Source organism: Sciurus carolinensis, chromosome 7 (genome assembly GCF_902686445.1).
Source record: "Sciurus carolinensis chromosome 7, mSciCar1.2, whole genome shotgun sequence".
Classification (NCBI taxonomy): Eukaryota; Metazoa; Chordata; class Mammalia; order Rodentia; family Sciuridae; genus Sciurus; species Sciurus carolinensis.
This window is the reverse complement of record NC_062219.1, coordinates 19,590,212-19,606,017: the sequence shown is the minus strand read 5'-3', so window position 1 is coordinate 19,606,017 and position 15,806 is coordinate 19,590,212. Positions and strand designations below refer to the sequence as shown.

General features: G+C 39.0%; 1 protein-coding gene across 8 annotated transcripts in view; it reads left to right on the top strand.

Moving 5' to 3' along the window:
• Grm1 (glutamate metabotropic receptor 1) overlaps window positions 1-15,806 on the top strand; it is a 405,374-nt gene that overhangs the window by 330,559 nt on the left and 59,009 nt on the right. For all 8 annotated transcript variants that reach the window (XM_047559634.1, XM_047559635.1, XM_047559636.1 and 5 more), the window contains 2 exons: window positions 4,189-4,435; window positions 9,081-9,249. In XM_047559634.1, the coding sequence (XP_047415590.1) occupies window positions 4,189-4,435; window positions 9,081-9,249 (416 nt within the window). The remainder of the gene's footprint in view (window positions 1-4,188; window positions 4,436-9,080; window positions 9,250-15,806) is intronic.

Sequence of the window (15,806 nt, the reverse complement as noted above, 5' to 3'; positions counted from 1 at the left end):
AGTCACTCCTCTTCTTGTTAGGTAAGGAGAGTGGTATGAGGTGTTCCACAATAAGTTTTTCCTGAAGAATCTTGAGGTGAAGAGAAAGGAGGACATTCCTCCCACCCATAACTTGACTTCTCTGTACTTTAGACTTCACGTTTTTCAAAGAATAATTAAAGAATTTATCTCATGTGATTTTGTGAGCACTAAAAAAAGAATGTATGTGACTGACTCTGTATACACCAGTAAATGCAGAATTAGAGAAATGACACATGGAACTTGAAGGGAAAGAGGCCTTTAGGAGAACAGTCTAATCCATTTGTGCTATTTTAGTTAGGAAACTAGGGCCTGAGGAGGTCAAGACCCTTGTCCACGTTCCAAGGCTTGTTGAAAGTAGATCGTTGATAGACTATGTACAGCAGATTCCCATCTGTGCGCATTCCTGCTCTAGAGCTACTTCTGCTGTAATACTCTACTGAATAACAATCCTAAATGGCAGCAGATAGAACTGCACACATTTCTCTGAACCACCATGAAATTCCCGTTTCCAGAAGGTACAATGTCTAATCCCACCTCTGTGGGAGCCTTGTGTGCTGCTACACTCAGGTAGCAATTTAAAGCCCTCCTGCTTTTGCAATAAGAACAAAATTGCTATTTGCAATCAAGGTAGCTATTTTCACAATCCATTGTGAAGCAGTTAGACAGGTATTCTTTGGAAGGTAAATAAACACAGTCAACCTCAATTATTTGATTCTATTTAGCATATTAGAAAAGGTAATGGTTTAATGACACCCTAGGGGCCTATAATAGTTAATGCATCACAGAAAATGAATCATAAAATTTCCTTCTCACTAATAACTCTGAGACTAGTGTTATGAAAAGTCACTAAACCACAGGGAATTAGTGTTTTCACCTTCCTATGTGTGGCAATGTTATTCGTTTTTTATTTTCTATTCATTGGTCATGAAAGCATAGGATCTCGTGGGGTATGGGGAAGCCTATAATGTATTTTGTTTATCAGAGATGGATCCTTGTAACATTATCTGAGACAATTGCTTTGGCAAAGAAAATGGTCCTACAAAGGCCAATGATCTTCCAACTTTATGTCCCATGATCCCAAATGATAACTCTTTAGACTGGAGCCAACAAGCATGAGATCGGGGTAGTAGCTGAAGAGACAGTTCTTAACTGTGGTCACCTCCCTCTTCGTGTGCAGAGCCAGTGGACTGAGAGGGTAAGGAGATACATGTGCTCACTTCGGACTGACACCAACACAAAGCTGTTTGTGTTTATTTTGGAAAAGAGTATGAGCTAATACCTTGCAAATATTCCTGGAAATGGGTGTGTAGCCTCCTGGGTCTCTGTGACCCATACCAACAGGGTGAGCTTGTGTGTCACATTTTGGTATCAAGGAATGGGTGCCAACACTTCTGGTCAGAGAGGCAGCTGTGTCCATGTGGACCAATCCCAGGGAGAAGCCCGGAAACAGACTTGGCAAATGTGCTGTTATACAGCTGAGTGCCTGTCCTCTGCCACCAGAAGAGCGCCTTCTCTGTAGATTTCTCCATGTGCACCATGTGGTCTCTGAGTGTAACAGAAAGAGCAAGGACTGAGAAGGCATTTGTTTCCAAGTTGTACCATACTCTTTCCTTGTCTTCAAAATCGTGAAAATGAGTGTCTATTTGGCAAGATAATGATGAACATTAAATTTCATGTATTGAGTATTAGAGATAGCTAGTAACACTCAAAAATGGTAGGTGTTATGATTGTTGCTACAATAATTACTGTAAGTATTGTAGTATATTATTATTATTTGCCATTAAAATTAGATAAATGTAAAAATGAGTTACAATTAATAAAACATTATCCTGATGATTTACTTATAAATGTGTACTTGTGTATGAGTATATTTACATGCATGTATTTGTGCATAAATCTTACCCATTACAAAATGAGCAGGTGGATACAGTTAGAGGACACATGGCTCCCCAGACATGTATTGGTCTCCCCATTTTGCCTTGTTTGGTCAACTTGTTTGTGTTCTGGAGAAAAAAAAATATTATTAACACTCACTTTCACTTCAAAAAAGTGATCCAGTGTAGATAAGTTATATGTTCACCTTAAATAAGGATCAAAAGGAAAACACTCTTCTCACAGAAATCCAGATAGAGTTACTGTTTTAGTGCTGATGGATGAAGACTGCATTAAGATAGTCGGACTGGGAACACCAACATAATTTTCCATCATTATACAATAAATCTTAAGTAGTGGTTATCAAGACAAGAACAGTAAATTCAGAGGCTATAAGGTTTATCTCTAATACAGAATTTTCCATTTGGTAAAGAATGTGTGTGTTTATTTTCCTACAACTTGATCCTGGTGTTAATTTTAATACCTCCAACTTTAAGTGAGTGTTTTAAGTATTAACTAAGATCTTTTAGTTTCTGCAACATTGAAGATTTTGGGGTGCCTCCCCATCTCTGTCTGTCTCCTGGAAATGTCTCTGATTTTAGCAGCTTTACTATTTAGCTCCAGTATATGGGCGCTTGGGGTAACCTACAAAGGCTTGTTTAAAACTTATCAGACAAATGGCACTAGTTTACTTTTATTATCCTATTAAGTTTGTAAATCGAAGGAAAGAAAATCAACATTAAAGGCCAGGGTTCTGAGTGACAGAAGTTACCCAATTTCAATGACCATAATTTTTTTAATGAGGATCTTTTCTTTCTGTCTTACATAACTTTCTATGCTTATTCTGTGAAAATTGATGCTAAAATGCCCTTTCTGTCTTATTCCTCATTTCCTCTTGGAAAATTTTCTTTCACTCTGGAAAACATTGTACTTTAGCAAATTACCCTTTTAACAATGTCTTATCAAGCAAAGTGGGAAGGTGGGTTTAAATGGAATCTCTTTCCCTTCAACTTGGTCTGAGTATTTTGTATGTTACTCTTAGGGTGATACACATATATCGCCACATTTTCCATTACATCTAAATAGATCAGTCTTTAAATGGAACTCTTTGGAACTTTCTATTTTTATCTCAAGTCTAACATCAAAGGCAAAACTTTTAAGCATTCCTTCTAAAGACTCCAAGCTCTCCAACTTCCTAAAAACCCTTTGACTGTCTTTAGCCCAAGAACCTTAGTGTCTGGTGAACTGTTTAGGCTGGAACAAGGAGGCAGCTGGCAGGAGTGAGCCTCACATTCTCAACCCTTAAGAAGCTGAGCCTGCCGGCTTTCCCACACTAGAAGTTGGGAACATAACAGTTAGATCCCTCACTAATGTTCAAATGTGTGTTTGTTGGGGGAGTCCTCTGCAGAAAGGCAGATTTCTGGAACTAAATAGAAAGTTTCCGTATTGTGCCAGTGGTGTGCTCCAAATCCATTTTGTTTTCTAAACTTGTTACCTTTATTTCATCAAACCCAGATGGTCTCCAAATTTCTCATCCATATGCGAGTCCTAAAGTTTAGACTTCCAATATGGAGCTTAGATCTGAAGCATTACTGTTCTGTGAAATGCTTGGCAGTTGAGAAACATTTATTCACCGGTGACATGGGTAGAGATGATCACAGGACTTGTGAGATTAAAAAAAAAAAAAAAAAGTTAAAAACTGAATGATAACATTAATGTGCAGTATGACTCCTCTATCAAGAAATATTTTACTTGGGTGTCTAATAGAAAAATCTGTTTTAAAATATTTATGCAGTGTCCACCATATATAAGAAGAGATTCATACTACCTAATTCTTCTAAATCTGGGGTTTTGTGGTCCTAGAGATGATAAAAATAGTGAAATCACCAAAAGAAAATATCAGGGGTTAGATAATGCCAAACACAATTGCCATGAATTGCAGCTTGTCAGAGGATACAGTACCATGATATAGGGAGAATTTTTATATAAGCTCCTGTGAATTTAAAGGGAATTCAAGTTATTTCATTTGCTTTTTAAGGATGTGCTTATGATACATGAAAAATTCTTTATTTTCATCTCTGTGAAGTTGTCATGTATTGCTTAAAGCCATTATTGAGTTCAGAAAATGAATTATTTGTCAGTGGAACACGTCAAAGTCATTCCGAAGTGTAAAGTTCACACAGCTGGTCTTGGCTTTGCCACTATCATTGCTCTTTCCCTTCTCTGAAAGCGCTTGACAAGTGAGGATACAGACCTTGCCTTTACCTCAGCCGTGATCTGTTGCTATTGTTGCAGGCAATGAAAGCTTAGAAGAAAACTACGTCCAGGACAGTAAGATGGGGTTTGTCATTAACGCCATCTATGCCATGGCGCATGGGCTACAGAACATGCACCACGCCCTCTGCCCCGGCCACGTGGGACTCTGTGATGCCATGAAGCCCATCGACGGCAGGAAGCTCCTGGACTTCCTCATCAAGTCCTCATTCATCGGCGTGTCTGGAGAGGAGGTGTGGTTTGATGAGAAGGGGGATGCTCCCGGAAGGTACGGCAGTCTTTTCTGTCATGGATCTGAATCTTTTTGACCCTTTCTGTTGCCTAAATGGCCATTAGACCTCCTTGATTCTGTGGGTTCTCAGTGTCATGAAGACAGATTCAACAAGATAGCTGAAAAGACACGGCTAGTACCAGATGGAAATTACCAAATACCTCCTAGTAAACCCCAGAACACTGCATTTTGCCAGTGCCACCCCACTACCCAGCTATATCTGGTCCTTCCCTCAGAATGCTTGGAATCCCTCTGCAAGTCCAAGAAACTAAAGAGACTTACACCTGACATGCAGATCACCCCAGGAACTGCCTGCACCAAGCCAACATTGTGCGGATTGATTGGTCACAGTGCAATTATGAATAGTACACATACTTAAAGAGCTTAGTATGTGAAGCCATCCAAGTCCTACACACCCATTCCTTTTCCTCAGGCTAACTTATGTTATTGTTAACATATTTCTTGAAACAAGAAAAGAAAGAATTTTCTTTCTGGGATTTAATCTCTAATAGCTTTCAAAAATTAATCAAATGAGAGATAAAGGAAAATTAAATTTGTTTGTGTGTGTGTGTATGTGTGTGCATATATAATTCCTCAGTCTTTTGTCATACAATATGTTCTGCAATACTCATTTTGATACCACCAGTCAGCTCATATGTCACTGGCACATGGAGAGGGATGTCAGTATCAAGAGTAGTTGTGTTTATTCATACAAATTTTCCTAGGAAAGGGATAATCAGAATTATAGGAGAAAAAGTAAAACCTGAAACGGAAGCAAAAGACCTTCAACTTGGCTGCTACATAGTAGGTCCACAATCTTCTAGGCCCTGTTATTTTTCAGTCTATGATTTTGCATAGAAGGAGCATCAAATTACTTAATTCTGACTGCCCCGGGTCTATCATTATCCTTCCCTGACAGATAATAAAATTGAGTGTCAGAAAAACTAAGCAACTGACCTAAGATGACCCAGAGGTCACTGGTGAAGGTTATATAGTATGACTCTGAAGTTTATAAATTAATTGTAAAATTAGGCAAATCTGGCAACTTTCTTAATGTCATTGTGGAAGTACAGTGAACCCTAAATACTCCTCCAGATGTCTCTTCTTTACCTGCAAACTTTAAGTCCTACATTTGGAGAATTCCTTATAGGGGCTAAGTGGAATCTCTCTGTTAAAATGCAACAGCTCTAAGAAAGATAAGTGATATGTCATTGTCAACAATTAAAATGAATTTACAGGACACCTTTCAAGCTGCCAGCTAAGTGGAAGCAGATTTTGATCAGAACTTGATGATTGATCCAGGGCCTGGGAATGTGTAAAGCGTCAAGGTGCTAATTACCTTAGGAAATGGTTCCAGGAGGAACAAATGGGTCTGAAATTCAGAACAGAGACCACCTACTTTGCTAAACCCACCACTGTAAGCCTGCTTTCCACTGGAAATGAGGCTCAGTACAGAGTCAAATTTGATAATCGTCCTTTATGATTCCAGAGGAAACATACACTATGCCCAACCCAGGGCCAGATGCATTTTTTATACTTTATAAATACAAGTTTCCTCCTCCTTTTTCTCTTTGTAAGTTATCCAAAAGGTAATGCATAATTTTAGCTTGTATCTCTTCCATCTGTAATTACATATTCAAATTGTGAGTTTTCCCCTGGGTCCCTTTTCGGGGATCATTTCCTCCTGTTTGGAACTGGTCAGCTTCATCTGTGATCAGTTCCTGTTTCAAGCACCTCCCTCTGTTTCCAGCTCCTGTCAGACCCTTGCTCACGCTTCTGGTCCCTCTGGCAGTTATTTTAGTTAATCATTGCACAACATAAACTGAATGCATTGAGAGGATGCTGTGAAGATGCAATTTACAGCACGAGCATATTCCAAATAAAGGCCAACATGCCAGGAAGGAACCCTGGGGTTAAGAGCAAAGAGCAGCATTCATTAACACACACAGCACAGGGAGGCCTCTTTTCTCTAAGTCAATATTTTTCATTTGGTATCTTTTAGCATTTTTCCCCACACCCCCTCCAGCATTTGGAACTTTTAAAACACATGTTTTCATACCAAAATTCTGTGGATTTTGAAGTTCCCAAATGTAAATGAAGTGTGAATTGATTTCTTTTATGAAAGAGCAGAACTGAGGAAGTTGAAATAAAAGTCTTAGAAAACTGATTTATAGAAAAACAATACTCCAAAGCTACCACTGCAGCAACACCTTCACTGAAAGTATGTAAGAAAGTGTCATAGCATTACATGAAAGAAAACACAAAAAATTAATGAAGTAGAAGGGAAAATACTCATATAGAATATTTGCAATAGGTTCTATAGCCATAATGAGCTTAAAATGGAAGATATTGGAGGTGCAGAATAGTGCCTTTGAGAACAGAATGAGTGTGAGCTCACAATTAATACCCACTCAAATGCCACTCGGTTATTCTGAAGAATGTTTGGTATGCCTCAGCAACAAGGGGCATACTAACTCTGTTGAAAGCCAGAAGAGCACAAACTTGACTGATGAGCTTCAGGTGCACTGTCCTTACTTCTCACTCTTGGTAAGCTTTGCTCACTGCACAGGGAACACTTCCTGTACACTCTCCAGGTCCCCTTTTCTTTTAGGAGACAGTTATTAGAGGAATTGCCTGAATCTGGACAGGAAGAGGCCACAAGCTACCCTGTGGGTGACAGGATGCTTTTACACATGGAGAACAGGCAGAAAAATCAATAAATTGAAAAGTCAATAACAAACTGGGCCAAATACAGCAAATAGGTTTCAGAAGCCAACTTAGGCTTAAGGGTAGTAGTGTCCCTGAGTGAAATGCTGAGAAAGACTGTGCGTCTGAATCAGGAAGAGAAGAAGTAATTCCAGGATGATTTAGGCAGGGGCAGGAGGGAAGGAAGAAGGTGGTGGAAGTAAGATGAGGAAGAGGAACATTAGCTGATTAACTGATACCTATTTCTTTAGGTCATAAGCCAAGAGCAAGATGCCATGATGTGTATTCTGTGTAGCCCAGTGTGTGTGTGGGGGGGACTTCACATAGGTACTGCAGGAAAGACACACTGCAGAGCCAGAGAAAGCCAGCACAGAGTGTTGGCAAATGGCCACATGAGTTATAGTTTGTTTGCTTAGAGTGAATATCAACATGGAAAGCAGATGTAGGAATATCAGAGAAGTTTTAACTACTGAGACAAATAGCTCTACCAACACAAATGCCTTCTCCAGTTTTGTTTATTAATATACATGGGAAGAACCAAAGTATTTTAGGGTATTCATGGAAATAAAAATATGAATCATTCTGTAATATGGCCTTGCACATTGTCTTAGTCCATTTGGGCAGTTATAACAAAAGATAACAAAATATTTCTAACAAAAATCTTCATAGCAAAATCTTTATAACAATAGGTGTGGCATATAAACAACAGAAAATTGTTGCTTATGAGTCTGGAGGCTGGAAGTCCAAGATACAGGCCTAGCAGATGTGGTGTCTGATGAAGTGTCACACTCTGAATCATAGATGAAAGCTTCTAATTGTCCTTATGTGGTGGAAGAGACAAGGGAGCTTTTCTGCAGGGAGGGTGGGGGACAGCTTTTGTAAAGGCCCAAATCTCACTATGAAGGTTCCGCTGTCATGTCCTCACCTCCTAATGCCCCATCTCCTAATACCATCACTATGGGGGTGAAATTTCAACAAATGTTCAGACCACAGGACCTGTGCATGTGTACCAATTATAAAGTAGTTTTGTACATGCCTTATGTCCATAAATCCCCACCAGAAACCCTAAAGAGTTTAGTGACACTCCTAAGTAGTGTCATCTATGGTTCAAATGTTGGACAAGCACCAACTCACACATCCCGATGTTGAGTCCTCGGTTCTTTCATGGCATTAGAGAATGTCTTCTGCCTGTGCAGGAAATGATGAGGTCTGCAGCTTTGACTGCAGTAGAGATTTCTTGAAAAATTGAAAAGAAAAGATACACCATGGTATGATTACTACAGGGAGGAGTTTAATGTCGATTTTGCCACTGTGTAGCATTTCAGCATCGAAAGTTACTGGAATAACTGACACCGATTACTTGGTTCCAGAAATGTTTATCCTGAACAGGGAAGATATCAGTTTAAATGTCAATGCATACAAGATCAAATCCCCAACAACCTTACTCACTAAATATAACTTCCTGAGTTTTTTGTTCTATTAACATCTAGAAAAAGTTTCCAAACTTGGTAAAGCGACCCTCTCTTTATCAAGTGTAATGAAAATGGCAATTCAGTGTAAAAAGGAAATTTGTAATATAAGTAATCAAATATAGAATTTAATATTCTCATGGATTGTTACTTGCTCAAAGATTAACCTAGTGAATTATAATTTGAAGGAGATCATCAACTCAATACATATAGAATTCATTTTGGAGGATAAACAGAAAGACATTCAAAGGAACACATTCCTTAGCAACTATGGATGATACACAGATCCATTCTGGAAAATCAGAAGAAACATTAGAAATAAACTGAAACATTTATAGTAACTGGTGTTGGGATATGCAATGATTCTAGTTTTTATCTGTCTTCAATTAAAATGTACTTATAAAATTTCTTTTTTTCTCTATGTGATGTCCACATTCTACAAGGTTCATAAGCTGTTTTCTCTGTAGGTATGACATCATGAATCTGCAGTACACTGACGCTAATCGCTATGACTATGTACATGTCGGAACCTGGCATGAAGGAGTACTAAACATCGATGATTACAAAATCCAGATGAATAAGAGTGGACTCGTACGGTCTGTGTGCAGTGAGCCTTGCTTAAAGGGTCAGATAAAGGTGAGCCACCCCTGTGTTCTTGGATGGGATTGCTAAGGAGATCTACTACCTGGGCACTATTGAGGGAAAAGGAATGTTCTTCTTAAACAAGCATATCCAGAAAGAGTGTGCCAGGCTTCCTGCTTTTGCTCCTGTGTTTAGATAAAACTGAAAGGCAAAGAAGGATTAAGAAAGGGAACAGGTAAAGTCCTATTAGCATATCTAAATAGCTTTCACTTTAATCATGTTGATGAATGGGAACTTACTTATACTATAGGCAGCAAGGAGATGAATGATCAAATTAAAAATCAAAACGGAAGTAAATGCGAAAACCAAAATCAAAGCCAATAGTGCTGCTGAGTCATAGTTCCAGCTATGACTGGAAGAAAGTTCTGGGGCACTAATGTATGGCATGGTTTCAGTGGAGGTGTTAATTAATTTGACTGTAGTAATCATTATACAGTACATAGGTGTGTTGAATTATCATGCTGTACACTTTGAATATACACTTTTGTCAATTAAACATTTTAAAATTTAAAAAAATTTAGGCAGAGGCAAATGTGGAAAACAAAACCAATAATACTGCTTACTCATTGTTCTAGCAATTGTTAAAGAAGGCAAAAGCCAAACAATGTTAAGTAAGCACAAAACTAAAATAACAGAAGTTGAAACAAGGTAACATAAGAAGTTTTATTTGTCACTTCCCTTTTCTCTACCAAGTCCTTTGAGTCTTCTGAAATGAGTACACATCTTTTCTAACCAAGAGAGAGTCCCCACGTTCTAATTATATTTAGGATTTTGATGGGAAGGGATGAGGTAGAACAGATGAAGCACAGCTTTACCGTATTAAGAAAGCTAGAGTAGATACAGACACTTATTTTCTGGTGTACCTGAGAGGATGCTCAGTGAAGAGGCATAGATGCAGCACACTCTGCGTCCCATGCTGTTTCATCCAAGTGGGTGATATACAGGGAAATGGAGCAGAGGGAGGGATCGTGAACTGTCAGGGGTACAGACTGGATGAACTAATGGGTCTCTCCCACCTCTAATTTTCTGTGATTCATCTTGGGGAGCAGACTGTCACATGAATGTCACACAGCACAGCTGGAGCTGGAGTAGATGGCGTGTGAAGCTCTGACCCCCTCACATGCTGCTACATCATCTCTGCCTTGCAGGGAGAGCCGTACAGAGGAGACACCCTCAATAAGCTTAAAGGTTCCGAGAGCAAGAATCTAGTCATGTAGTCTATGCGTTTGGGTGTGTAAGCTGGAAAATTCTTATTTTAACTTCCAAGAAAAGGTGGAAGATTATGGACCTGCAATGGTTTTTGGCAAAAGACCTGAAACATACTGTTGGACATATTCTCAGTGACTCCAGCCACTGTGAGAAAGCAATAAGTTTCTGAGAAAAATCATGTTCGTTTTAAATATCTTAGCTGGACGCGGTGGTGCACACCTATAATCCCAGCAGCTCAGGAGGCTGAGGCTGGAGGATCTAAAAGGGAGGCACTAAGCAACTCAGTGAGACCCTGCTCTAAATAAAAAACAATATAGGGTTGGGGGTGTGGCTTAGTGTATGAGTGCCCCTGAATTCAATCCCTGGTACCCCCCCCCCCAAATATATATCTTGTACCTTTTCTGCAGAAGTTATATAAAAATATTTATTAATTATCAAGACAACTAGCCAATCAGAGTATACTCCACTCTAGTGCTATGGCAGAATGCTAAAGGACTTCTATCATTACCGTGGTTAATCCTTGTGTTTAATGCTATGATTTAGTTATGGCTTGGGTGTGTTCCCCAAAATTCATGTGCTCGAAGTTTGTTCATCAATGTGATGATGTTGGAAGGTGATAGAATGTCGAATAGCTGGGGCCTAGTGGAGGTAATTAGGTCACTAGGCGCATCACCCTCAGAAGACGCTAGTGACAGTCCCACAGAGTTCTTGCGAGAGTAGATTGTTGTAAGAGTAGGATGCCCCATGTTCTTGACTCCTTCTGCATCCAGCAGTTCCCTTTCTATTTCTCTTCCATGTTTTGATGCAGCCATAGGAGGCTTCACTAGAAGCCAAATAGATAGAAATATTCGATTTTGAACTTTCCATTTCCAAAACTGTGAGATAAAGATACCTCTTTTCTTTATAAATTACTTAGCCTCCAGTATTTTGTTTCAGCAACAGAAAATGGACTAATATAGTGAATTATGGGAAGTTTGGCCCAAGAGTTCTTCTATGGCTAGTGTAGTATAGGCCAATTTATGGTTAGTTTCTAATCTAGACCAAAGAGTTTCTGTAGTGTTAAGAATGATCCTAGCCAAACCAGTGTTATGAGAAACAGCCCTGTTGCTCCCTAAACATTCATTTCTTCTGGAATTCTTTCATGTGAGGTCATCTGGTGGTATGTAGAAGTATATCCTCTGAAATCCAGAAGCTCCAAACTCTTGACCTTTACCATGAGAGGTCAGACCAATGGATTCTGGTTGCATCATCTTTTCTTGATGTTGAGAAACACACACACACACACACACACACACACACACACACACAAACACACACTCAAAACCAGCACATCTGAGGACTGATACCACACAAAAAGGAGAATGTAGAAGTCTGGTCTCATACTTCTGTGACCCAGAGGATGTCCCATGTTTCATTCAGGCCTCCTTTCCAACATGAATATAGAATTGATTTTGCCCTGTAGACACCCCACTGTGAAATAGCTTATGGAACCACAAATTTTAGATTTTCTGGACATAAGAAAAAAAAAAAAAAACTGGCAGAAAAAAAATAATCATGTCCAGGATTCCCTGTACTCCAGCTCCCTGTCCTAATTCCCTTCTGTTACTCTGACTGCTGGCCGGCCATGAATGTCACATACCGTGGTATTCCCACTTGTGAATTCCAGAAGAGAGGCCTCTTCCCTCCTCAAGTTTAGAGGCAAGACTGTCTGCCGACATCTCTCTGCCTAAATAATGAAGTATTTCTGGCAGCAAGTTTGTGTTACATCTATTCAGTCTCACTGAAGGAGATCCCAGAAATCATTGCTGAGCCATTACAGAGCACTCACACTAAATGCAAATCTCTTGGGGGCCAATTTTAGAAATATTGTGTGCCCTGCAGGAGGAAAATATGCCTGTTCTCAGTAGCACCAGGAGCAGGGTGTGGTGGTGTTTGTTTCCCATAAGCACCTTGGGAGGCAAAGAAACAAATGAAATCTGAATCCCATTTACCAAATAATAGCCCTTACATTCTAATACCACTAATTTGCCACCTACCAGGCCTGGGATGTAGAAAGCTGAATCTCAGTAGCCAGCGTGAAGACAGGAGAGAGGCAGCTTCAAGGTGACTGTCAAACAGACATTTATATCAAGTGGGAAATAAAGTCTTTAGGAAAAGGTTACTCATTTTAAACATCAAATGCCACTTAAAATGCTAAACTAATAATTGGAAATCTTTTCTGATAACCCATAGAACTTTCTTATGATAATTTCCTTTGAAGTAGTTAAGAGCCCAGTTTTCTTATGTTACTTATGTTTAGAAATGTGTATCTTTTAAATATAATATCTTATGGAGGAGAATAATGATTTCAATAATACCACAAACACAGACAAATTCAATCATATTCTTTACTGTTTTGTGTTATATTAGGATCTTTTCAGGAAGAAAGTGTCCATGCCATGTGATCCAATAGAGGAAACTTAATATAGGAAATTGGCTACAAAAGCTTTTAAAAGGGGACACTCACAGGCACTCTGAGGCAACCCAAAGAGGAGCAACAGGGGAAATCCCTTCCACTCTAGAGCAAGAGGAAAAACGCACAGCCTCCACCTGAGATGCTCCTTGAGGTGGAGGGGAAGATAACTCTATCTTCTCTCTTCAGTTTCCCATCAGTCCATTATATTTTGTCAAACCTATCTAGAAGACGGTTGGTAAAAGATCCTGGAAAATGTATTCACAGGCATCTCAGTGCAGGTTCCCTTGAACACTAAAAAGTATGCAAGGCCTAAGTGCTAATGCTTTATTAGGAGATTCAGTCTCAGAGAAACAAAAGTGAGAGGGAAAGGGAAGTAGATAAGAAGGAACGAGAAGAACAAAGACAAACAAATAAACAACAACATAAAGAAAAAGCAAGGAATAACCTTATTGAGAAGGATCCTTCTTCACTGGCAGGACTTTTGACTGGGCCTTGCAGAGATCTCAGGGAAGGCGACTCATCCTACTAGAGGAAAGAGGGAGAAGGAATGAATGCACCACATTGTCCTATTTTCCACTTCCTGTGGTCAAAGTTTATGCTCACATAGAATTGCATCACTTGATCCCTTAGATAACTACTAAGGAAGTCAAATCCATGTCTTCTCACAGGGCCTCTCTTCTGGTTCTGGAGATAATGGGAAGGAAGAGAGCCTGTGTGTCCCCAGTGGGTCTGGTTAGGGTTTCTCCAATGTGAGTCTAGTGAAGGAAGTTCTGGAAACTGGCACCTACTTCCAGGGAGAGGAAGACAAGTGGAGTTGCCAGAAGAAGAAACAACAGTATTAGGCTAAGGCTAAGGTGGTAGTCACAGAAGCATCCAGAACTCTAATAGCTGGTGGTGAAGGACCAGGGGACAGGGGAGACCAAGAAGTCTGAGGGAGCACTTAAAATATGAACAATGCTGTGCAATCAAATACCAAGGGTCTGGAGTGTATGGGTCTCACATTGCAGAGCCTGCTACTCTTTTGCCTGTTATGGTGAAGAATAAAAAGGGACAGGAAAGCAAAGGGAGGGAAGTAGAAAGAAGGATAGAGAAGGGAAGAAAGGGAGATCAGGACCAACATCAACCAAGCATGTTCTGTTCCAGTGCAACAGATGCTTTACCTACCTCATTTCAGTTACTCCTTGAGACAACTTATATGAAGCAGGCATTACCACCCTTATTTTACAGATGATGGATCTGAAACTGAGAGAGGTTAAGTCTCTTGCCCCTGATCTCTCTCAACAAGAATGTGCCAAAGCTGGGCTTGGAGCCAGCCCAAAGCTCTTATCATCCTACGGCCACATGCTGTTCAGCTATCTTTCATTATATGAACTGGCATGTATCCTACAAATGCAAATTTCAATTTCTAAGCCTTAGTTTCTCAGTAGTTCACAACAAAACATAAATAGTGATCCACTTTTAAAACACTGAGGGAACAGAATCCAGAATTAAGGAGACAATATTTGTGAAGTAGACAGAGTTCAGTGGAGATAAAAAGAAATTGGCAGAGAAGCAAGGGAAAGGACCCTACAGGCTACTTCCACTGGACTCCTATTCAGTCTTGATCCCTTTCTCCTCTCCCTCCTTCTTTTTGCTGTTTTCTTCTTCCTTTAAATGTGTCTTCAGATTCTTTTGTCCAAGAAAAGGGTTTGGGGTTGGGAGACCAGCCAACCACAATATGATGGACATGTACAAACTACCACAGTGCATTCCACCTTTATGAATGCTTCATATCTATGAAGCAGCAATTTTAAAAAAGAGAAAGAAAGAAATAGAAGGAAGACCAGGAGAGTAGAGGAAGGGGAATAGGAGTAGGGAGAGGAGGAGACAAGGAGCAAGCACTTGGAGACAAGAATGGAGCAGATTAAATTCCATGCATGTATGACTATGTCAAAATGGACCCAAGTATTATGCATAACTATCATGAACTATTATGTATAACTATAAAGCACTTAAAAATATCTACAAGAAGTAGATGTATCGTGAGTCCATGCTATCAGGCAGAAAAGTTGAGAAGAGAGTGTAGGCACATTATAATGTTCCTACTTCAGATGAAAACACACTGGTCAAGATCATGATTTAATGTCTTTGGGGAGAAAAACAACTTTCTGGAACTTGTACTATGTGAAATCAACTAGATGCAGTTAAAGAAGCATTATCATTCCATTTATTTTGCAATAATGGTAATGTTGCAACAAGTCCACCAAAATGTTAAATAATGAAAGATATTATAACATTATTTTCTGGTAAAATATTGCCTCTTTGATCTCAATACCTTTGATTGGAGGACTGACGAGATGGGATACAAGAAAAGGACAAGAAAACTGTGGTTAATAAGTTGTTTAGAACTGTCATCTTTTGAATTTGCCTAATTAGTAGTATTAATTTAATAGGAAAAGAAAAATTAAAGCAAGGTGAAGTAACATACAGTATTTTGTGTTGTCTTCTATTATACCGCTTATCCTAATTAAAATAAGAAAACCATATTCATTTATTAATTGCATTTTTCTCACATCAGTTAAAAAAATGATCATTTAGAATGTAAATTCCCTTGGTCTATTTTGAGGATAGTTGTGAAGTTTTTCAAAAAAGACTTAATTTTATTATATTTTCATAAATTTTTGAAATTAAAGTAAGAAAAGGCAAACCTTTTACATTTGTTTAAAATAGTCTGTCATTTGGTATTTCTATGTAATATTAAAATAGTGGAACAAATTTCAACTTGATCTCAGGAAAGTAATTTTATTTTCATGAAGACTAGAGTTTCCATTATTTTAAAGCATGGTGATATTTACAGTTCAATTCTGACTCTACATATGGATATAGTCAGTAATTTTTTATGTGTTAG